At 38.5% G+C, this 23,786-nt stretch overlaps 2 protein-coding genes and 1 long non-coding RNA gene across 7 annotated transcripts; all 3 read left to right on the forward strand.

Annotated features, from left to right (window-relative positions):
• The first annotated feature begins 379 nt into the window (after window positions 1–379).
• On the forward strand, window positions 380–8,231 carry LOC147330085 (uncharacterized). Of its 3 annotated transcripts, none has more exons than XR_015129064.1 (5): window positions 380–841; window positions 2,445–2,475; window positions 3,428–3,459; window positions 4,585–4,611; window positions 7,596–8,231. It is a non-coding gene; the product is annotated as an uncharacterized LOC147330085 (long non-coding RNA). The 3 variants fall into 3 exon arrangements; XR_015129063.1 differs by lacking the exon at window positions 380–841 and adding an exon at window positions 872–1,651; XR_015129062.1 differs by lacking the exon at window positions 380–841 and having other exon boundaries at window positions 872–2,475.
• Window positions 8,232–8,992: 761 nt separating this feature from the next.
• On the forward strand, window positions 8,993–10,741 carry LOC147330086 (uncharacterized). The gene is made up of 3 exons (XM_086291629.1): window positions 8,993–9,148; window positions 9,233–10,646; window positions 10,736–10,741. Exons 1-3 carry the CDS (start codon window positions 9,003–9,005, stop codon window positions 10,739–10,741), a joined length of 1,566 nt encoding a protein of 521 aa, XP_086147755.1. The 5' UTR covers window positions 8,993–9,002.
• Window positions 10,742–11,243: 502 nt separating this feature from the next.
• Window positions 11,244–20,575, forward strand: LOC147330087 (uncharacterized). Of its 3 annotated transcripts, none has more exons than XM_086291641.1 (3): window positions 11,244–17,685; window positions 17,867–18,003; window positions 18,090–20,575. In XM_086291641.1, exon 1 carries the CDS (start codon window positions 11,346–11,348, stop codon window positions 16,383–16,385), a length of 5,040 nt encoding a protein of 1,679 aa, XP_086147767.1. In that variant the 5' UTR covers window positions 11,244–11,345; the 3' UTR covers window positions 16,386–17,685; window positions 17,867–18,003; window positions 18,090–20,575. The 3 variants fall into 3 exon arrangements, with proteins under 3 accessions (XP_086147767.1, XP_086147768.1, XP_086147769.1); XM_086291642.1 differs by having other exon boundaries at window positions 17,893–18,003; XM_086291643.1 differs by lacking the exon at window positions 18,090–20,575 and having other exon boundaries at window positions 17,926–17,944.
• The last annotated feature ends 3,211 nt before the right edge of the window (window positions 20,576–23,786 follow it).

Raw genomic sequence — 23,786 nt, forward strand, 5'->3', positions numbered from 1 at the left:
ATTTCTACTAAATGTAGTATTTATGCTTAATCATAGTATTTCTATATATTTCTGCCAGGTCCCCAGGCAGCCAATCCTCTGTGAGGACTGAGACATTCAAATTTTCAAATCAGGGCCTGCACGGTTTCCCAGCCAATCATATAAGTGTCCTGAGGCATTCAAATTTGCATATTGGGGCCTTCATGGCTTCTAAGCCAGCCAATCATATCTGAGGGCTGAGGAATTCAAATCCACAAATCAGGGCCTGCACAGCTTCCCAGGCAGCCAATCATATATGTGGCCTCAGGCATTCAAATTTGCATATTGGGGAATTCGTGGCTTCTAAGTCAACAAGTCATCCATGTCATATATCTCTAAAAATTCATATTTTAATGATAAATTGTCAACACTTGAAGATTCCCCCATCTCTTCTGAACAAAACGGTGCAGTGACCGTTCTAGCCCTTACGGTTAGGAAATTATAGTCATTTGTTTTGAGGGGAATCCTTAATGGATAATGTTTATATATATATATTTGTCTTTAAAACATCTTTGCAGACTGACTGTCCTGGACTGGTTGTTGTTGTTGTTTTTTTTCAGGTCTGGTGAACTCAGCTCTTTGGTGTTGGTGTTCAGGAGTAGAGCCTTCTAATAATATTTATTCAAGTTATAGATTTAAAGTTCTGCGAGTTTTTTCTGTAGCAAATAAATATTGTATAGAATATTTAAAATCACCTACATTTTTGATGTTTACAATGCCCATTGTGTGTAATACTGGAATTTCCTACTACCCGTGAACGCCTCATCTTTTACCTGACTGCCGGACATCCGCCTTTCCGCACACTTCGCTGAGTCCGCTCTGGGTGAGTGCTGCTCCTCTGCTTCTCCTCTTCTCTCCTAAATGTTTATAGTCTGTTTGTGCGATTTAACGAGTTCTTTTAGTGATTTATAAAGCCAACCGAGGTATAACTCATATTAGAGTAACACAGTGGTTGCTTTTTCTTAGTGAAACTTTGTCATTTTTGTATGTAAAAGGAGTGTTTGATGAGCTAACAACCCGATGCTAATGCCTAGCGCTCCTTTGAGCCCAGTGTGAAATGAAAATTTGACTGTGAACCACGGTTATTGTGTTGTTTTATTAATTACATTTGGTGTGTTTGTCAGTCTGTTACATAAGGTGCAGTTAGTTCTCTTCACAAATCAGTTGGTTAAAACAGCCTCATTCTTTATGCTGTAAAGTTTTTAACGAACCGCCATCTTAGATTCAGTGTCAGCTGTCGGCAAGATCAAAGGAGCCATTTTACCGCCTCTGACCGAACACGGGAGAAAAAGAGTCACGTGTGTGCAGGTCTTGTGGGTTAATTAAGACAAAGGAGGGGGGGAGAAACTGAGGATTAAACATAGGCTATGTCCCCACATACACGGGTATTTTTGAAAACGGAGATTTTCCGTTTCTGTTTTAAAAAACAATCCCGTCCACACATAAATGCAGAAATGAAGGAGAACGCTGCTAGGAACATGCCAAAGCAGCAGGTGGCGCTATATTCCTAACCGTGTAGAAATGTTGGCCAATCAGAAGTCTAGAAGCCTCGGTGGGAAATGGTAAACAAAGATGGGGCATAGAAGCAGAACCGAGTCATATCTGTGGGGGGACAGTAACTGTGTGCGCATATGTAAGCATTTAAACACTGCAGAGAGAACAATTAACAGTAACCGTATTGTAGAAATGCATTTCACCGAAACAATAACGTGGCGCACAGTGTGACGTCAAAAAAGGCGCTGCGTTTTCTCCGTTTCCCTGTCCACACATAAATGCAAAAACGGAGTTTTCGAAAATATTCTGGCAAGCGTTTTTAGTTTTTCAGTGACCGAAAACGCCGTTTAAGTGTGGACGAAAGGTGCAAACGCATAGAAAAATCTCCATTTTCAAAAGTACCTGTGTACGTGTGGACATAGCCCAAGAATAATAAGAACTCCTAAACAGGAGACTTTAATTTTTAAGAACTGTTTAACAAAGGCTTGTTTGTGCCAACCTAAATCTGCAGCACAGTTTAAATTCTCACTTTGTGGGAAATTAATGAAATAAACAACAGCCCACCTTCACATAAATAAAATATGGCAGTATATTATTATTAGTATGGTACATAGATATTTATTTTAAAACTACAGCATATTTACTATGATACTATGTGCAGTTGGTAATATTTTAGGAAGTAGAATTTGAATGCAGACCACCTCAAATATTAAAGCCTTAAAAATATGTCGTGCAGTTTTTCATGTATGAGTGTTTTGCAATCTTAAATGAGATGTAGACCAAAGAAAACAGAGGAGAGTTGTTGTTTGTACTCCAGCTGTAGTAAACAAAGAAGTTTAGTGAATCTTTTTGACAACAGAGAGTGATGCAGTATTGATGCTGATTTGAGTTTTCTGATCCTGTATTTTTGTTCTTTGTCTTTTGTTACACAGAGTGAAATAAAGCTTGGTTTTGCCTTTGCTGGTAAGTAAACAGTGATTGTAACTGAAGCAATATGAAATTGGGATTGTGTAACATTTTTAGCAATTTACATACAATAGTTTGGCTTTTTGTGATATCTTGCCATTTGCTCATGGGCAAAAACACATTTAGGATTTATAAGCAGTAAAGCCCCCCCCCCCCACTAGATCTCTGAGTGTCCCTAAAAATGTCCCTGAAGTTTAATAGGCCATTTATGTCTAATTTTAAAGGCTTATCAAAGCATTTCTGTAGTAATTATTGTTTTTATTACACATGTTAAGGCCATTTGAGACTCTGCAATTAAATTTTGCCCTCTTTAGACTAAAGTGAGTTCATTTTGTCTGAGGTACAGTGCTGGGAAAAGTCTTTCTTCCTTGCAGATTTATTTTGTTCATGCTTTTTTGTCACATGTTTCAAATCATCTAACAGGGATGATATGAATAAATACAAAAAAGCATTTTAAAGTGATGATTTCACGTATGAAGCAGAGAAAACCAAACCAGCGCTATCTGTTCTAATGTGAGAACATGCTGGTCTCTAATACCCAGCTGTGGAAGCCCTGATACGAAGAACTACCATCAAGCATTTATAGTATCAAGTATTATTTGTGATTGTTGCACGCTTTGAAACTGTGATGTTATCATTTGATCAAGTGTGCAGTGCGAGCAAATCATTGCTTGTGGTATCTGCTGTGTTATGTAATAGCACCAAAGTATTAGAGCTTTACGTTCATGAGGAATTTCTGTGGAATTGCAGATGGATAAAACGACACATCACCTTAATAAAGACAGAAATCTTTAATAAGGTGCAGAAAGAGAAGATGGGGTGTTTATAGTAAAGCTGTTGTAAACAAAGAATTTAACAGATTTTTTTTCCCACTACAGATTGTGATGCAGTATTGACTCTGATGCTGATTTCAGTTGTCTGATTCTGTATTTTTGTTCTTTTGTTACAGAGTGAAACAGAACTTCGGTTTTGCCTTTGCTGGTAAGTAAGCAGCAATTGTAACTGCAGTAATATGACATTGTCACTGTGTAACATGTTTAGCAACTTACCTAACGTAGTTTGGTTTTTGTGACATTACCATTTACTGATGGGCAAAAACAAATGGTCAGAATTTATACCTTGTAGCAGCAAAGGCCCCACACATGACCTCTGACTGTCCCTGAAGTTTAACAGGCCATTTGTGTCTGATTTTTATGTTTGAACACAAACAACTGTTTTTATACAGTTGTTCATGTTCTCCGTTTGTTTATGGATTTACCTAGCAGACATAACTATGAACGCATTTTAGGTGAGTTAGTGTAAGTGGTAGCTTAAACACTTAAGAGCACCACAGTTGTTGATTTATATCTTCACTCATATTCTGCTTATGTATTACATTAAAGTCAGACCACTATAGAAGTATTTTTGCCTGAGTGAACAGAAGTGGTACGTTAAACATTTAAGCAATAATAAAAGACTAAGAGAACCAGAGTTGTGAGTAGGCAATGTTGTGTATGTTAAAGCCTGTGTGTAATTTTTGTACACTAAGTTTAAATCAGTTTCTTAATAAGTTGCTTGATACAATGTGTTTGAAAATTATATATAAAAGGGAAATATTGCAAAATACAAAAAGATTCCTGCCAACAGGTACAATGGAAGGACTTTTTATTATAATTTTTAAGAAATTAATTGCAAAAATGGCGTGCCACTGTTGTTACTATAACATGTCAGAATTTACATGTATTTTAGGATTTACATATTCAGATCAGAACTAAAACCTAATGAGGTTTTCCGTTGATTCTAACAGTTGTGGTTTTTCCACACTTTATTAAGCACTGACTTGTGATAGAAAATGATGGAGCTAAAAAGCCATAATCTGTACCAACAAATATTGGTGCCTCTTCTTTGCACTTCTGTAGTATGCATGCCTTTATTACACATGTTATCGTCATGTGAGACTCTGTAACTAAAGTTTGTCCTCTTTAGACTACAGTGAGTTCATAAAGGCTTGAAGAAATTGAGGATCTTACTAGTTATTTCATGTCACAGTAAATTGGATTGTGTGTGAAGAGGTTCAACAGTGTAAGTCATTAAACAGTGATCTGATGTGTTGTTTCCTTTCTCTAGGATACTGATCTGATCGTCGCAAGTCTGGTAAGTATAGGTTTTGTCTGCAGTACAGTGCTGAGAAAGGTCTTTCTTCCTTGCAGATTTATTTTGTTTATGCTTTTTTTCACATGTTTCAAATCATCTAACAAGGATGACCTGGATAAATACAAAAAGCAGTTTTAAAGTGATGATTTCATTTTTGAACCAGAACAACCTGGTCTAATGTAAAAACATATTGGTCTCTAATACCCAGCTGTGGATGCCCTGATAGCAACAATTACCATCAAGCATTTACAGTAACTGGTAATGACTGGTTTACATCACTGGTTGATTTTGGTCCACTATAATTTCAGAATTGTCTTAATTAGATCCAAACAGGACAGGCAAAAAAAGAAAAGAAAAAAGTCTTAATTAAGGCCCAATATAGGGTTTTCAAGTCATACCAAGTACCACGGTGGTTAGCACTGTTGCCGCACAGCAAGAAGGTCCTGAGTTTAATTCCAACATCAGGCTGGGGTCTTTCTGTGTGGAGTTTGCATGTTCTCCCGGTGTTTGCGTGGGTTCCCTCCGGGTACTCCGACTTCCTCCCACCGTCCAAAGACATGCAGCTTGTGGGGATAGGTTAATTGAATAATCCAAATTGTCACTAGGTGTGTATCTGCGAATGAATGTGAGTGCGAATGGTTGTCTGTCCCTGTGTGTTGGCCCTGCGACAGACTGGCGACCTGTCCAGGGTGTACCCTGCCTCTCGCCCTATGACAGGTGGGATAGGCTCCAGTGCCCCCTGAAAAGGATAAGCGGAAGCGAATGGATGGATGGATGGATGGATAGGGTTTTCAAGTCATACCAAGTATCTTAATTTCATTAAAGTCCAGACTGATTCGTTTACACCAAGTGTTTTGTTTCATTCATTCAATTGGACTTGCTTGTGTGCTTCAGATCCTAAGTGTGATTAAACTTAAGCCCAGGACCTGATGAGTTGATGTAGGTCCTGAAGTAGTAAAGGAACTCTGGGACATCACAGTAACAGCACCATGTTTGACTTTAATGCTGGTGTTTTTCTCTCACTATAGATGATTCAGTTTAGTGCAGTTAGTCAGCACAGCTCTTGGTTATCATCGAGATCTTATTAGGCAACTTGTTTTTGCCTGTTCAGGTACAACGTCTGGGAGGGTTTCTGTTTTCTGGGGTCTCCAGATCCTTAGAAATCTCTTTGTAAACCTTTACAGAACTATATGTGTTTGTTTCACATTAGAGCAGCTCACGACTAGCAGTTTAGGGACAATTAAATATTCACATAGGGCAGGGGTCTCAAACTCCACTCTTCAAGGGCCGGTGTCCTGAAGCTTTTCCACGTGTCCCTGTTACAAAACACCTGAATAACATTTGTAGGTCATTAGTGAGAGTATAGAATTTGACTGTGTTGAAGTGGCATCCCCGAAGACTGTTCAAATTTAAGTAATTTAAGTGTTTGGAAAAATGTACTTCTAAAAGTACTTTCATTGCATCATGTTCATTCACTCATGAGCTGCTATAACATGAATCAAATGGCTGAATTACCACCTCAGCATGCAGTCACGTTCTGTAGAGTTTTGCTAATGACCTACTAATGTTATTCAGGTGTGTTGCAACAGGGACACATAGAAAAGTTTCTGGACACCAGGCCTTAAGGACCAGAGTTTGAGACCACTGGTGGTAGGGCATGGTGGATTTCAAAAGCTTCTTCCCTTAAATCACTGCCTAAAAAATGCTTTTTGTAATTTGTCATAATGACTTGCAAAATATAGGTGGGATGAAAACATAAACATAAGACATTTTATAGTGGCCTGATATTTTTATCAAGGCTGTTTTTTGAAAATAATCCTGCCCTAATTTACAAAAGATGAACTGTCTGAAAGTCATGTTTGTTTGTTTGTTTGTTTAAGAAATGTGGGAATCTCCAGCAAAGATCTTACATGCACCAGCTCAGATACAGCACTCACTTCTGTTCTTTTTATCATGAAATGATCTACAAAGAAATGATCATCATACTAAATTTTGCTAATTAGGCCTTTATATCAGCTATGATAAGTTTATTATAGATTTAGTGTAGTGCTTATTGCTGTGTATCAAACATGCCCCAAATGTGACTGAAATATGTAGAAACTGCTGTGTAGAAACTAGCTGTCTCCAAATTTCTCATTTTGCCAAAATTCATACAGAGTGACCTGAAACTGTGCTGTAACCTCAGTGTGTTGGTTTTGTTGGACCATTTAATATTTACAGTAAGTTACTGTAGCAGCACGTCTTAGTTTGAGTTTATAGACTTAGTTTATTGTTTTAATAGAATGTAAAAATGTCCTTATAACAGTTCCACCATCATTTGTTAAACATTGTCATTCTGTTCAGTCCAATAATTTACTGTAGAAGTCTTTAGTATTTAAAGCCCTACATGTATTGTATTTTTGAGATTATAAGGCATAATGTCAATAAACAAGCCTGTTTTTAAGGCAGATTAAGCCAAACAAACAGTCAGATAAGTCAAACTTTATTCAAGTCATTCACAAACAACTCTCAACACTGTTCAGTTGTAACACATAAAATACAGAACAATACACTCTTTCAGTTCATTCCTCATCCACAAATCCATCAAACTCTTCATGGGTTGATCAGTTTGAAATCTGCTTCTTAAGCATGTCTCTTAGCACGTGCCAGGTCCTTGTACACACACCATAATGTTATGTTGAAGCACCGTACGAATTACTCTACGAGGGTCCTGACTATGGTAGCCATAATGCTCTGACAATACATCAAGCAGCACAGCTTTGTAGCTTACGAAGTCTTACTAAAATATTTGACAGAATTTTGAGCGCTGTGTACCACAGAAATCCCGTTTGAGGTCAGTAAGCATAACCAGAATCGATACGCTAGGCACATTGTATGTTTTTGAGATAATGACAGGATTTTAGGTATGCCATATAGTCTGAAGAATATGGTAAATCCAAGCATGTTGGAAATATGACTAATTCCAGTCCTTTTGTGTCTTACAGGTGACCTGCTGCAGAAGATCCTCTCTCTCTCTATCATTATAAGCAATTCTGTCTATCCTATCACTCTCCCAACTCTATCTAATTTGAAAGCCATTCTATCTTGTATCCCTCTATCCCTACTGCTCTATCTAATTTGAAAGCCATTCTATCTTGTATCCCTCTATCCCTACCGCTCTATCTAATTTGAAAGCCATTCCATCTTGTATCCCTCTATCTCTACTGCTCTATCTAATTTGAGAATCCAAGTTTTGAGAATCCTTTCAGAATCCAATTTTCAGAAATCCAAGTTACCAGAACTTGATCTATCTGTTACAGAATTCTGAGAGATCTCTGCTCTCACTGCTCTTTCTTTCCTGTCATTAAGCTCTCTCACATTCAGTCATTTTGCTTTAAATTACAAGTTGAATATACAGTAGTAGAATTACAGTACAGTAGAACTTATAGTAGAAACTACTTACACAGCCCTACATTTGTCATTTTAATTTTGCATTAGACTTTAGTTTGGACTGCTAGTTTGGCTTACTTTGATCAATTGTATAAAATATCACCTTTTTATAAGTTTATTTGTAATAAGATAATCTGGTTATTTTGTAATACATACATTCAGATAAATAATAAATCAGATCCAGTCTGTTAGTCTGTTTCATTGGCTATAACATTTGACTGCAAGTTTATAGTATTATTATTTAAGGACAAACCCATTTTGTCACTCAGTGTAAGTATTCAGTCAGTATTGTCATCGAGAAGTGCCTGAGGACCCAGACTTCCTGTTTCCTGACTGCTGCAGAACATCCAGCTGAAGAAACCCCGTTTCTAAAAGAGCTACAATAAAACGGACCAAATTGTTTCCAGAGAACTTTGAATTTCCTTTATTTTGAGTTTGGAGTACAAATCAGCTTTTTAACATCTATTCATATATTCATAAAAACATTTTATAGTATAATAGTACATTTCTCAGATTTAACAGTAACTTAAGGAGTTATAAGTTTTTCTGTTTCAAGGTTCAGTTTTGTTTATATTTGTGTATAAACACATATAAGCTCCAGATTGTACTTCAGCAAAATGCCAAGAAAAAGTCAAAGGTCGCAGTCCCAGAAGCTTAGATGGCAAAAGCAGAAAGAACAGGTGAATGTTTCTCAGAGCAGTGAGCAGGTAAAGGTGTGTGTTTCAGCTTTTCCCAGCACAGAAGTGCAGAGCAGTGTTCAGACAGCCACAGTGTCTTATGCAGATGTGGTAAAGAGAAGTGTTCCCTCAGTGTCTGTCCCAGAGCCTGAAGTTGTGCAGGTAATCCAGACTGAACCCCAGCTAACTGTACAAACACAGCATGATGGAGAGACAGCCACAGTGTCTTATGCAGATGTGGTAAAGAGAAGTGTTCCCTCAGTGTCTGTCCCAGAGCCTGAAGTTATGCAGGTAATCCAGACTGAACCCCAGCTAACTGTACAAACACAGCATGATGGACAAGCTCCAGGACAGTCTCATGTACAGGTTACAAACAGTGAAAGTCCACGAGTGAGTAGCGTCTGTGCTTCCCGAAGCCAGGCTTCTCCTAGGTATGGAAAGTACCGGAATCAGCAATGCATGGCTAACAGTTTGGTTTTCCTGTCATTCTTACACGAGGATGAATTTATTACCAGAGCAGATCTAAACCGTGTGTTGGACAAAGGCCATGCCGTCTATTCAGATGCCAGACTGAGGTTTGTGAACAGTGTGTTTCTAGCCTGCGATGAACTTCCCTCAGTTGTTACCAGCCGCACACACGAGTATCAAGTCGACATGTCTCAGTTTGCTCATTACGGCACATTTGATGGTACAGATCACTTTCCGAGCCTTGAACAGGGATTACAGCGTTTGGCTTCAGAGTTTCGCTATGCTTTGCTAGTCATGGGAGGAACAGTCATCGCTGTTAGCAGGCTGACTTCAGGTGAATATGCATATTTTGACCCTCACCCACGTAAGTCTACTGGTATGCCATTGTCGCTAAGTGTAAGTGGTGGAACTGCAGTTATGTTGAAATTCACACGTCTTAATGACATGATTGACAGGATCAAACGTTTGTACAGAATGTTCAGCATCGCACCAAGCTGTACTTATGAACTACAGCCCATCGAGTTTCACAGTGAAAACGCTGCTGACCAAAGAGATGCTAATCAAACCACCGAATACAGACAAACAGCTACAAGTGCACCAGCACCAGCTTTAAATGAACGTGTTCATGAATTAAACTCCGAAATATACACTGAGCAGACACGGAAACCTGTGGCCAAAGATTTAACCAGTGAAGTAATGTCATCCAGAGTTGATTCTTCAAATGAGACAGCTGCTCCCGGAAAAAAACATCCTTCTGATTATTTTGAAAAGAAAACCTCTGCATCTTCTGTGAGAGAAACTCCGGTAACACCAGATTCTGTTCCTCAGAATGATTCAAACAGTGCCTCCAGTTCAACTAAGATAACAGAGGAACTCTCAGATAAACTGCTGAAACGTAATAAACAGGAAAGGCAAAAAATGAGGAGAAGATTATTAGCCCAACAAAAGCTACCACAACGAAAGGAAAATCAGAAGACGAAAGAAAGGCAGATGTACAGGTTTGATGAAAGCTTCAAGACAAAGAAAAAAAACTCAACTAAGAAGTGTAATGATCCTGATCACAGACATAAAAGGAGTCTGTACAAAAATGAGCTGTATAAATTAAATGCTACCTATAAGGAGAAACACAGAGAACATTTGAGAAAGATGTATAGAGAAAGTGCTAAAATTAGAGAGAGAAAAAGAGAACGTGTCATAAGGACATATAGAGACAATCCCCTATTCAGAGATAAGCAGAAGGAACGTATAACAAGAACGTATAGAGAGTCTCCTATATTCAGAGAAAAGCAGAAGGAACGTATAACAAGAACATATAGAGAGTCTACCATATTCAGAGAAAAGCAGAAGGAACGTGTAACAAGAACATATAGAGAGTCTCCTATATTCAGAGAAAAGCAGAAGGAACGTATAACAAGAACATATAGAGAGTCTCCTATATTCAGAGAAAAGCAGAAGGAACGTGTAACAAGAACATATAGAGAGTCTCCCATATTCAGAGAAAAGCAGAAGGAACGTGTAACAAGAACATATAGAGAGTCTCCCATATTCAGAGATAAGCAGAAGGAGCGTATAAGAAGAATATACAGAACTTGTGCTGAATTCAGAGAAAAACATAAAGCTTACATGAGGTCATATGTATATAACCTATATAAAGAAAGTGAAGAATTTAAAAAGAAAAAACTATCTTACATGACTAAGCGTTATGGAGAAGAGAGACGATTTCAGCAACAACACAAGGACAATATGAGAGAACGAATGAGAGTAAAATATTGGAACGGTTTTTCTTTCAGACAGATGCATAATATCAGATGTGCAATGAATATAAAACGGAAATATCGCCAGATGCATCGACCAGCTGAGACTTTACAGTGTCATCCAGAGAACACTTTAATGAATGAGGCCATATCTTGTTTCAGATCAAACATTAAGTCAGCACCATCTTATGTTTGTACTGTTTGTCTAAAAGCTTCTTTTCCTAATCAGGTGAAAATCTGCAAAAGAGAAAATTACTCAAAACACCAGACTGTAGCTCATCAGTGCCTAACTGGTAAATATGTTCATGTGTGTGATGAAGCATGTCATGATCACTGCAGCTTTCCTGTTGAGAGAAAAAAAGAGTATATCTGTCACACATGTCACAGTTCCCTCAAAAGTGGATGCATGCCCAGGCTTGCTGCTGTTAATGGTTTAGAACTGCAGGATATTCCAGCTGAACTTTGTGATCTCAACATTCTGGAGAGACATCTGATTGCCAAATGCATACCATTTGCTAAGATTATTCCTCTTCCAAAGGGGAGACAGAGACTCATACGTGGTAATGTGGTGTGTGTACCATCTGAGGTCCAACAAACAGTTGACAGTTTACCGAGGATCAGAAGCCAATCACAGATCATGAGGGTGAAATTGAAAAGACGACTGTGCTACAAAGGCCATCAGCTGTTCCAGACTGTCACCTGGTCTAAACTCATTCAAGCTCTGCGTAAACTGAAACAAATTCATCCACAGTACACAGATATTGTTATCAGAGATGATGCATTGCTTTGTGATCCAACGTTACCTGATGATGACAGCAGTGATGAAGCCAGCATGGCAAGTGATGATTATAATGAAGCAGATTTAATGGAAATTGACAACTATGAAAAAGATGCCCTTTTGTGTGAAAGTGAGTCTCAAAGTGACCAAGATATTAATATGCAATCCTGTGATGAACAACCAGAGGAACAAAATCCAGATGAACCAGAAAATGATTTGAGCAATGGAGGTTTTGCTCTAGAAAGTTGTCTGCAGCCTGTAGACATTTCAGAAGAGATTCTCTGTTTCACTGATAACACATATTGTGTGGCTCCTGCAGAAAGAAACAATCCTGTTAGCTTCTTCAGAACTCCTCATTTGGAAGCCATGGCATTTCCTGTGCAGTTTCCTACTGGTCAGAATACACTGGATGAAAAGAGACGTCTCAAGCTCACACCAAGTGCTTACTTCAAGTCAAGGCTTTTCAACATTGATGCAAGATTTGCTAAAGACACAAATTACTTGTTTTTCTCACAGTTTGTCACTGAAATACATTTGGCTAATTCCAGCATGACAATACAGCTAAGGAAAGGTAAAACTATGACCAAAGATGGACGCAAAATCACATCAGGAATGTTACAAAGTAAGACAGAAGTAGAGAAGCTGGTAAGAAATAAAGATGCAATCAGATTTATGCAGCCACTCAGAGGAACTCCAGCTTACTGGCAGAAAACTACCAGAGATCTATTCAGCATGGTTCGCCAAATAGGAACACCTCAGTTCTTTGTCACTTTCTCTGCTGCTGAGATGAGATGGCCTGAAGTGATTCAAGCAATAAAGAGACAGCAAGGTGAAGAGGTTGATTTTGAAGCCCTGGACTGGTCAGAAAAGTGTGAAATTCTAAGATCAAATCCAGTAACCACCATGCGAATGTTTGATAAACGTGTTGAGGCTTTGTTCAGAGATTTGCTTTTTTCTCCTGCACAGCCCCTTGGTGAGATCATTGATTACTTTTACAGAGTTGAGTTCCAGCACAGAGGTAGTCCACATATACACATGTTGCTGTGGATTCGAGAAAAGGTAGAAGCAGATGTGGATGATGACCAAACTGTCTGTGACTTTGTGGACAGATACATCTCAGCTCAACTCCCTGATCCAGAAAAACAACCTGAACTGCACAAAAAAGTCACTGAGCTACAAAAGCACAGCAAAAACCACACAAAGACATGCTTTAAGAGTGTGAACTCTGGTTGTAGATTTGGGTTTCCCAAACCACCAGCCACAAGAACAATGATTGTGAGACAGGATGAGGATTCAGACACTGAAGCTGCAAAAGCCAAACTCAGACCTTTGTTGAACCTGCTGAAGGAACCTGAAGCTGCTTCCCTCACCATAGAGCAGATTCTGTCACGATGCAACTTAACAATGAATGAGTATGAACAATGCCTCCAAGACATAAACAAGAAAACAGCTCTGATTCTGAAACGTGACCCAAATGAGTGTTGGATCAACAATTACAACCCAGACCTGCTTGAAGCCTGGAACTCTAATTTAGATGTCTCATTCATTTTGAATGCCTATTCATGTATAGAATACCTCTGTAAATATATAACAAAGAAAGAATCTGGCCTCTCTGAATACCTGAAGACAGTTATTGACAACTCTGATAAGAACACCGTCAATGAATGTGATGAAATGAGAGCTGTGATGCAAGCTTACTCAAAAAAGAGAGAAATCAGCGCACAGGAGTGTGTGACTCGAGTCTGTGGCCTAAAAATGAAAAAATGTTCCCGCAGTGTTGTATTTGTACCAACAGATGATAACCCAGTAAAAATGAGTCGGCCCATGAGCTTCCTGGAAAGCACAACACACGACAGTTGTAATATTTGGATGACAAGTTTGAGTGATAAATACAAATGCAGACCTGAGACCCCAGAATATGAGGAAATGTCACTGGCTGATTTTGCTGCCTTGTGCAGGTTGGTGAGTGGTCCAAATGAAGGAAAAGATGTGCTTCCTCTTCTAAACCAGCTTGGATTTGTACAAAGGCGAAAGAATGATAAACCAGCTATAATCAGATATTACCACTGTTCACAGGAAAAAGATCCTGAGCAATATTATGGTCGACTGTTGAGACTTTACCTTCCACACAGATCAGAGCAGGAACTGAAACCACAAGGGTTCCAAACCTATCAGTCCTTCTACAACTCAGGTTTTGTACGACTTCCATGTTCAGACCACAGTGAGTCTGTGAAACGGATTGTGAAAAGAAATAAAGACAAGTATGAGAAGAACTCTGAGGATATTGAGAGTGCACTGGAAGAGTTTGAACAAAATAGGGATGTTGTGATTGATGAATGGTGTAATCTTGCTCCTGAATCTGAAGTTGTGAGGCTGCAATGCGATGAGAATCTTCCTGAGAGACATTCTGATGATGAGAACGAACAGGAGAATGTTCCCGACTACAGTCGTCAGTCTGATGCTGTAACAAAGATCAGAGCCGTCAGAGAACAACCTGCAGTAGATCCAGCCGTGGTACGTGTAATGTATCAGAATCTGAACCAGAAGCAGGCCTGCGTGTTCTATGCCATAAGAGACTGGTGTATTCAGCGAGTTTGTGGTTTGAACCCAGATCCATTTTTCTTCTATATCAACGGTGGTGCAGGAACTGGAAAGTCACATCTGATTAAGTGTATTCATTCTGAAGCATCAAAGATCCTGAGCAGACTGCCTGCTAATGCAGAAGAAGCTGACATATCAAATCCAACTGTTTTACTGACTTCATTTACCGGTACAGCAGCTTTTTCTATCAGTGGCTCTACGTTACATTCTCTACTGAAACTACCCAGGAGTCTGAAACCACCCATTCAAGGACTTGGTAACCAACTGGATGAAGTCAGATCTGAGCTGATGAATGCTGAAATTATTGTTATTGATGAGATTTCAATGGTTTCAAAACCCCTTTTTGCCTATGTGGATGCAAGACTGAAACAAATCAAAGGCACTCAGAGACCTTTTGGTGGAATGTCAGTTTTAGCTGTTGGAGATTTTTACCAGCTGCCACCAGTGCGACAGTCTAAACCTCTCTGTGTTTACGATCCAGAACAGATTGACCTATGGCAGGAACATTTTCAGATGATCACTCTAACCGAGATCATGCGTCAGAAAGATGATGTGGCCTTTGCAGAGATGCTGAACAGGATTAGAGTCAAAGAAAAGACAGATGAGCTTTCTCAGTGCGACAGAGATTTGTTGTCACAGGCTGTGACTGCACCAGAAGAATGTCCAACTGAGGTCTTACACATTTATGCCACCAACAAGAATGTGGAATCCCATAACATAGATACCCTGAAGAAGCTTCATTCAAACATCATAATAATCAATGCAGACGATTTCCAGAAGGATAAATGTACAGGCAGAATGGAACGAAGAGACAAACCATTTACAGGTGGGCGAAATGATTTACCTGACACTCTGAATGTTGCTGAAGGAGCTCGAGTCATGCTGACCAGAAACTTGGACACACTAAACGGTTTAGTCAACGGTGCTTTTGGTATACTGGTAAAGGTGGTGAGATCTGAAAATGATGGACACATAATTAAACTGGGGCTCAGGATGGACAACCGGCAGCCTATGAGACACAACCGCAGTGCTAATGCAGCTTCTGATGATCTGGTTTACATTGAGAGAGCAGAGGAGAGTCTGAAGTTTAAAGGAGCAGTACGCAGACAGTTTCCTGTAAAGCTAGCATTCGCCTGCACAATTCACAAAACTCAGGGTCTTACAACACAGACAGCTGTAGTTTCAATGAAGAACATTTTTGAACCAGGTATGGCTTACGTTGCTCTCAGCAGGGTGACGTCTCTCAGTGGACTCTATTTGCAGGACTTGGATGAGAAAAAGATTTACGCCAATCCCGAGGTAACTGCAGCGCTCCAAACCATGAGACAAGCCAGTGTTGAGGAAATGATGCCTCTTCTTCAGGTCAGAGAAACAGCCAGCAGACTTGACACTCTTACACTGATCCATCACAATACAGAGGGTTTGCCATCTCACATCAGTGACATCAAGAGTCATCATGAAATGTGTTTAGCAGATGTTTTGTGTCTCACTGAGTCTCACCTTCAAGGCTCCTTTGTTGCAGACAGTCTTCATTTGGATGGCTACACCATGTTCAAACGCAACAGACATGTGTCCTACACAAACTTTCCTCACATGGCCAGCAGAAGTGGTGGGGGAGTTGTTGTGTATTTGAGGAATCATTTTCAGGTTCAGGTAAAACAGTATCTGCATAATGTCACTGATCTTGAGTTTTTAGTGTTGAAGGTTCAGGCTCCATTCCCTGCACTCATTGCTGTTGTGTACAGACCCCCTGACTACAGTTTGACACCATTCATGCAAAACCTGGTAAGTCTTTTAGATTCACTTGAAATAATGGACTGTCACCCAATAATTGTGTGTGGAGATTTTAATGAGAACCAGTTGCAGAGTGGAAGAAAACAGATTCTGGAGCAGTTTCAGTCGAGAGGGTATTCACAGCTGATCACTTCTGCCACTACAGACAAGAACACCCTGCTTGACCTCATTTTTATTTCTCAGCCACAGAAATGTCTGTATTCAGGTGTTCTGAGATCATATTACAGTTACCACAACCCTGTCTTTTGTGTCCTGTCCTCGAGCCAATCATGAAGTCGTCTGGTGAGTTTTGAAACAATTACAGATCATGTTTGTTACAGAGTTTACTGATTGTAGAGCATGAAAAAGATTTTTCATTGAAAAAAGGGTCTTCCCTACTCTGTCTGTCAGAAGACCCTTTCTTATTGCAATGTTATTAATCATTTCACCAAATCATTGCTGAACTTCATGCAGAGCAGAGAACATCTGCTATCATGCACCTCTGATCTGAAATGTGCTGCAACATTTGATAAACCAACATCATGTTTTAAATGACTAAATCTTTTTACTATGACGTATGTAGCTCAACAAACGAGATCTTCCCCTCCAAGGGCTTTAAAATATGAAATAGTAAATAAATAAATCCCAGATAAATGCAGGTATTTATTATGATGACATACACGAATAAATACAGACAATTATATTTTCTTGATTATAGTAGATTTTGTAGAATCAAAAGTTTTTGTGATGAATGAGTTTTTGCTTATCATGTTTTACAGGTAAAAAATGTCAAAAGTTTTAAACTATCTTTAGGCTACCAGAGATGTCTATAATGATACATTATGTAGAGAAAAACATTAGTACAGCTTACAGAATATGTATAAAAACTGATTTAGAAGTAAATGGATAGTTTTCTGAAAGTTCCCGACTACAGTTTAACACCACCCACCCAGCTCAGCCCCCAAGTGTCTATGTAATGCTGGTATGGTGTGTGAGTTTGACTTGGCCTTTATCCGGGTGGGTTTGGGTTTGGGTGGATAAAGGCCAAGTCAGAATGCTCTGAGCAGCTGGAAAAAGCTGCTAATAAACAAAGACATCAGAAAGTGTGGGCTTTAGGTGTAGCCCCCGCTTTCTGATGCACTAATTAAACTTAGTAACCGACACCCCATACCAGCATTACATAGACACTTGGGGGCTGAGCTGGGTGGGTGGTGTTATAAGCACGTGTTTTGTTAGATATATTTTTTCAGATAGGGCACAGTCTCCTTTGTGGGAAAACCTTCAAACTTCACCATCCTCAGCTGAAACAACAACATCTTAACACCATCTTCATGAACTGCTGAGCCAAACCTGATCCATCAGTGCTGGACTGCACAGATAACTACATGCCACAAGGAGACTGCTGTGTTATGAACTGCCATACCAGTGTGTCTTCAATGGAGAAGATGACACACCCATCACCTGACCTCCTGCCTGATCTGGAGACCATCATCATGCTGCCACACTACAACCTCTGAGACCATCAATGATGACTCCTACTGAGGAAACTGTATTTCCTGTCAGAGATGCTCAGTGATCCTCAGAGCAGAGAGAGGTATGATTCTTTATCTTTGATAAAAAATGTCAGTGTTTTTAATTCAATTAATTAATTAAAATCCTGTTTATTGAATAAACAATTCCACACTCAAATGATTATACTTGTTGACACTTTTTGAGTTTTAATTGACATTATGGATTACAAATCTATGCTTTTTCTACTCTGTCTCTCTGTGCAGGTATTGCTGTCTTCTGAGTTCTTCAGTGTCCCAACTGAGACATTCAAACCTCATTGCAGAGCTCATGTCTTTCCTCACCATCATGTAAGTGTGAGATTGCTCTGGATTCTGGTTATGTGGCCCGCAGCACCTATAAGGTATTTCAATATTGTTCATTGTATAACTTATTTGTAGTTTTTAGGCCTTAACACAAATAAAATGTTCCTTTTTCTGTATTTTTTAGAACAAGCTCGTCCAGTGTGCCTGCATTCCAGCTTCACAGAAAAGAACATCAGACACCAGCGAGGGAGGATAAGAAAGACAGACACAACAACATTGTCATCCCCTATGTGGCCGGTGTATCAGAAAAACTCAGGAGAGTTTTCTCCAAATACGACATCCCAGTGTACTTCAGACCCAGCAAAACACTCAGACAGAAACTGGTTCACCTGAAAGACAAAACTCCTAAACACAAACTTAACAATGTGGTGTATGCTGTACAGTGCAGCGAGGAATGCCCAGACTTCTACATCGAAGAGACCAAACAGCCACTTCACCAGCGCATGGCACAACACAGAAGAGCCACCTCCACAGGACAAGACTCAGCAGTTCATCTGCATCTAAAGGACAAAGGTCACTCTTTGAGGATGCCAATGTTCACATTTTGGATAGATGGAGGAGTGAAAGAAGCCATTTACGTCCACTGTGAGCGACCATCTTTGAACAGAGGCGGTGGTTTACAACACCAACTGTCTGCCATCTATAATCCAGTTTTGAGTTCCCTCCCCAGACACTGTAACGTCCACTCACATCCTGGGAGTGGGCGTGGGTGATTTCCTGACCTCAGGAAATCACATGATAGGGTGGGGCCAGGTTTCACAATGAGCTCACCCAAAACCCTGGCTGATTGGGACCCACACCCACTTTCACACCTTGGCTCATGTGATTAGGTAGAGGATCATCAGGGGGTTCTTTGTCCCTGTTTGTGGAGAAACTCACATTGGGTTTAAATCTGGGACTCTCCACCATTGACCCTTAGAACTGAAGAAGCTTCTCGGATGAGAGGTGAAACGTCTTCAAGAAACTCAAAGAAGTCCAGACGCTTTTCTTTCCAAGCTCCTTAGACTTCACTTGTGTTAATTACATTTTATTTGTTGTTGTTTTCTTTTAGATTTATATGCAGTGATTGGATGTGGTGGAGCTTTGTTAACCGCGTGGAAAACATCTGTTTGTGATGATATTTACAATGAGGCTTTAAGGTGATAGTTTCCATGTAATTTCAATCCTTTTACTAAGCAAAAACATGTTTGCAATTAACATATTTTTTCAGTTTTGTCTTTTGGATTTATGGTTAACATTCCTCTGTGACAGCAAATACTAAACTGGTCCAAGTAACCAGCATATCATTGGTCAAAGGCAAAAAGGACCACATGTCACACTAGCAATGAATTTGTGACTGTGTTTGTGTTAGTATAGAGTAGGTCTAACAGTGGTTTTCCACATCTGCTCTAATATATATAGATAATGGGTCAGACATATAAAGTCATTTTGAAAAGTTCATAAAGGTCATTTATATGTGTTCCTCTTTATCATTTTATATCAGGTCACACAGCTGACTTGAGTTTTGATCAGAGTAGAACCATAACATTCATGCTAATGGTTCTACTGTTTACAGTTACTTTATGATGGATTTCACCCTGGTCACAGCACTATGTGAAAAGCTGTTAGAGGTAAAGTTAAGCCAATTAATACCTCATCATAAGTCACTCTCTAATGCAGGGCAGTGATTATTATTCACTGTAATTTATTCCACAACAATGTTCTTTATTTGATTCTTTAAATATGCACATCGATTGTTTGGCTGTGTGACTCTCCACACCTGAAATATATCACAATGTGGACTTCATTTCGACAGTATTTTGTAGATTGGTACCATATTTATCATCAAATCATCTTGTGCATTTATTAACTAAATGTTGTTTGTTTTTGTTTTTTTGTTTGTTTGTTTGTTTGGGGTTTTTTTGTTGCCATTTTTACATTTCACCAACTGTGTAAATTCTGCAATTTTACTTTGGTTTTGTTTCACATCAGTTTATCTGCTGGCTGGTAATCCTGTCTTCCTTCTCTCACCCCAACCGGTCGCAGCAGATGGCCGCCCCTCCCTGAGCCTGGTTCTGCTGGAGGTTTCTTCCTGTTAAAAGGGAGTTTTTCCTTCCCACTGTCGCCAAAGTGCTTGCTCATAGGGGGTCATATGATTGTTGGGTTTTTCTCTGTATCTATGAAGCGCCTTAAGGCGACTTTTGTTGTGAATTGGCGCTATATAAATTTAATTGAATTGGTTTTCTTCCTTTTCTAATGTTTCTGGTCATTTTTCACAGTTAAACAAGTAACTTTGAGGTTACTTCATCATTTTTAGCTTTTATCTGTTTACAGTTTTTTCCTAATAATTACATTTCTGCAAAATTATAGCAGTTCTGATAAGTTGTAATATTTCTGCCAAGTTATTAATTTTCTACTAAATTATATCATTTCTGCTAAGTTATGTTATTCTAAATTATTACATTTCTGCTAAGTTGTAGCTTCTGGTAAATTACAACATTTCTGCTGAATTGTTATGTTTCTTCTAAGTTATTGCATTTCTGCTAAGTTATTGCATTTTTGTTAACTTGATGTTGTTCTGCAAAGTTATTAAAATTTCAACAACTTTTTAAAAACTAGCTTTGATTTCTTCAGCTTCTTCAGCTATTTTCAACTATCTTCAGCAGACAGCTTCAGCTTTACAATTTCTGCAACTTTTCAGCTTTTTCAGCTACTTTTTGCATGCAGCTTCAGCTTTAAAGCATCCACACTGCATTTTCGCAGGAAATGCAAATTTTTCTAGTTGTGTGGATGCTTTAAGCATCCACACTATTGAGTTCCTGTTTCTCTTTATTCTTTATTGTGTGGATGCTTTAAGCATCCACACTATTGAGTTCCTTCTTGGTGTTTCCGTACACTTTTCGCCGTGGATCTACTTCCACAATTTTCAGCCGATTTTCACCGTTCAAATTTTAAACTATTCTGCTATTTCTGCTAATAACGGCTATGTCTTTTGGTATTTTTCACTATTATACTTTTTAAAATATTAAGCTTTTTTCCTTTAATTTGAAATGAATGGGAAACTTTGCAATTCTGCTAAAATTAGCTTGTTTTTGAAACTTAACTACTTCCTCATATTTTCACGTAGAACAACCATTCAAACTTTAAAATGTTCTCAAATTATTGGGCTATTCAGGTATAAATCAGCTTTTTCAAATCTTTTACCGTTTTACTTTTATGCTTCTTAAAGTTTTGAGTTGCAAAATTGTGATTTCTCACAAAATACATGCGTTGTTATTGTTGCCACTGAAGGTTTCGCAGTCTTCTCTTCATGTCCGAACAACTTCTTGCTACTTGCTCAATTTTCACTCAACTTCCACAAATTATACATCAAAACGTAGGTATTTTTGCTGGCTTTCTGAAAATGTCACTATCATTGTTGTGGAATTTATAGAATTTTGGCAAATCTCCTCAGACCAACAGAAAGTCGGAAAACTCTCCATAGAAAGTCAATGGAGAGTTTGTTCAAAATCACCGCTTGATTTCTGTAATGAGAGGCATTTTCGAATTGTCATATCTCCTTAATCTCCTTTGTGCTAAACCAGAGTATTTGTGCTGAAACACAGTATTTCTGCCAAATGATAGTATTTCTGTCAAATGATAGTATTTGTGCTAAACCATAGTATTAATTTAAAATGACAATATTCATAGTTCATCACAGTGTCTCTGGTAAATCACAGTATTTCTGCTATGTTGTACTATTTTTCTAAATCATAGTGTTTCCGTAATGTTTAAGTATTTTTGGCTAAATATATTCTTTCTGTTATCTTATACTATTTATCCTAAATTCTTGTATTTTTGAGAAGTTATCATGTTTCTGGTAAGTTACAATATTTCTGCTAAGTTCTGCTATGCTATTGTATTTCTGCCAAGTATTATGTTTCCTCTAAGATGTTGCAGTTCTGCTAAGTTATTCCATTTTAGCAAAGTTCCTTTGCTTCTGCAAAGTTTTTACAATTTCTGCAACTTTTCAGCTAGTTTTTGCATACAGCTTCAGCTTTAAAGCATCCACACTGCATTTTCGCAGGAAATGCAAATTTTTCTAGTTATTATTATTATTATTCTTAGGACTTCCGTACACTTTTCGCCGTAGAACTACTTCCACAATTTTCAGCCGATTTTCACCGTTCAAATTTTAAACTATTCAGCTATTTTTGCTCTTTCCGGCTATGACTTTTGCTATTTTTAACTATTATACTTTTTAAAATATTCCACTTTTTTCCTTTAATTTGTCCCATTGAAATGAATGGGAAACTTCAGCAATTCTGCTAAAATTTGCTTGTTTTTGAAACTTAACTACTTCCTCATACTTTCACCTAGAACAACCATTCAAATTTTAAAATGTTCACAAATTATTGGGCTATTCAGGTATGATTCAGCTTTTTCAAATCTTTTACTGTTTTACTTTTATGCCTCTTAAAGTTTTGACTTGCAAAATTGTGATTTTTCACAAAATACATGCGTTGTTATGGTTGCTATGCTCTTGGCTTCCAGTGTGCCACTGAAGCTTTTGCAGTCTTCTCTTCATGTCCGAACAACTGTTTGCTACTTGCTCAATATTCACTCAACTTCCACAAATTATACATCAAAACGTAGGTATTTTTGCTGGCTTTCAGAAAATGTCACTATCATTGTTGTGGTATTCATAGAACTTTCGCAAATCTCCTCAGACTAACACAAGGTCAGAAAACTCTCCATATAAAGTCAATGGAGAGTTTGTTCAAAATCACCGCTGCATTTCTGTAATGAGAGGCATATTCGAATCGTCATATCTCCTTAACGAAGCAAAGTTAAGACATGAGGCTTGTCCCGGCATATCTTCAGACACTCCTGACGCTCACAATTCAAGAATTTCTTTCTCAACTATTACCGTTCTGAAATGAGTTGGACTTGTTTGAGGGTAGGAAATTCGTCCTTCGCTCAGATTTCTTCAGATTTCAAAGTCTGGAAATGAACCACTTTTTTCTCTCGTCATAACTTTTTGTTGGATTTCCACAGAGACCTGAAAATTTCCATGATTGTTCACCAAAGCCTGCTGTCTCTTACGGTGAAAGAATGATATCGATACTCCAAATAGATTTCAAGTTACAAAGCGTTGTTTGAGGGCAAGTCAAGGCAGTTTTTGCTTCGCTCTACTCAGTTATGGTGCATTAGAAGTCAAATATCTTTAATAATTCATATTTTAATGATAAATTGTAAACACTGGAAGATTCCCCCATGTCTTCTGAACAAAACGGTGTAAGAATGACCGTTCTAGCCCCTACGGTTAGGAAATTATGGTCATTTGTTTGAGGGGAGTCGTCACTATGAGAAATAGACTGCAATAATCCTGTGCCTCTCTCTGCTGCGTGTGTAAAAAGATGCACCTTTTTTGGCGGGAAAACGTAAACAGCCACTCTGATTGGTGGATTTAAATTCGGCAGCTCTCTCCCTCTGTGTCTGTGTGTGTGTGTGTGTGTGTGTGTGTGTGTGTGTGTGTGTGTGTGTGTGTGTTTAGTGGGAGAGAGAGAACCCTACCCTTATTTGGCAGCATGTCATTGTAGGATTTAAATTGAATATAGTTAGACTGATTGACTGGATTAGAGCCTGTGTTTGTGTGTCCCTCTCTGCATTTCTGTTTCAATATGCCTCCATATTTGTAATTTTGTAAGTTATTGCTATTCTGCTAAATCATAGTATTTCTGGTACTTTTCGGTACTTGTGCTAAATACAGTATTTCTGCTAAATTATAGTATTTCTGCTTTATTATACTATTTGTGCTAAAACATAGTATTTCTACTAAATGTAGTATTTCTGCTTTTTA

Source organism: Aulonocara sp. 'chitande type north' Nkhata Bay, linkage group LG5 (genome assembly GCF_057382095.1).
Source record: "Aulonocara sp. 'chitande type north' Nkhata Bay isolate Kocher_YH1m ecotype deep benthic linkage group LG5, A_spYH_male_GT1.1, whole genome shotgun sequence".
Classification (NCBI taxonomy): Eukaryota; Metazoa; Chordata; class Actinopteri; order Cichliformes; family Cichlidae; genus Aulonocara; species Aulonocara sp. 'chitande type north' Nkhata Bay.

Bases quoted from the DNA above. Each gene is read 5' to 3' on its own strand.
- LOC147330087 (XM_086291641.1), top strand. From the start codon at position 11,346: ATGCCCAGGCTTGCTGCTGTTAATGGTTTAGAACTGCAGGATATTCCA.
- LOC147330086 (XM_086291629.1), top strand. From the start codon at position 9,003: ATGCAGGTAATCCAGACTGAACCCCAGCTAACTGTACAAACACAGCAT. The intron at 9,149-9,232 runs GTATGGAAAGTA...ATTTATTACCAG, and splicing joins CGAAGCCAGGCTTCTCCTAG to AGCAGATCTAAACCGTGTGT.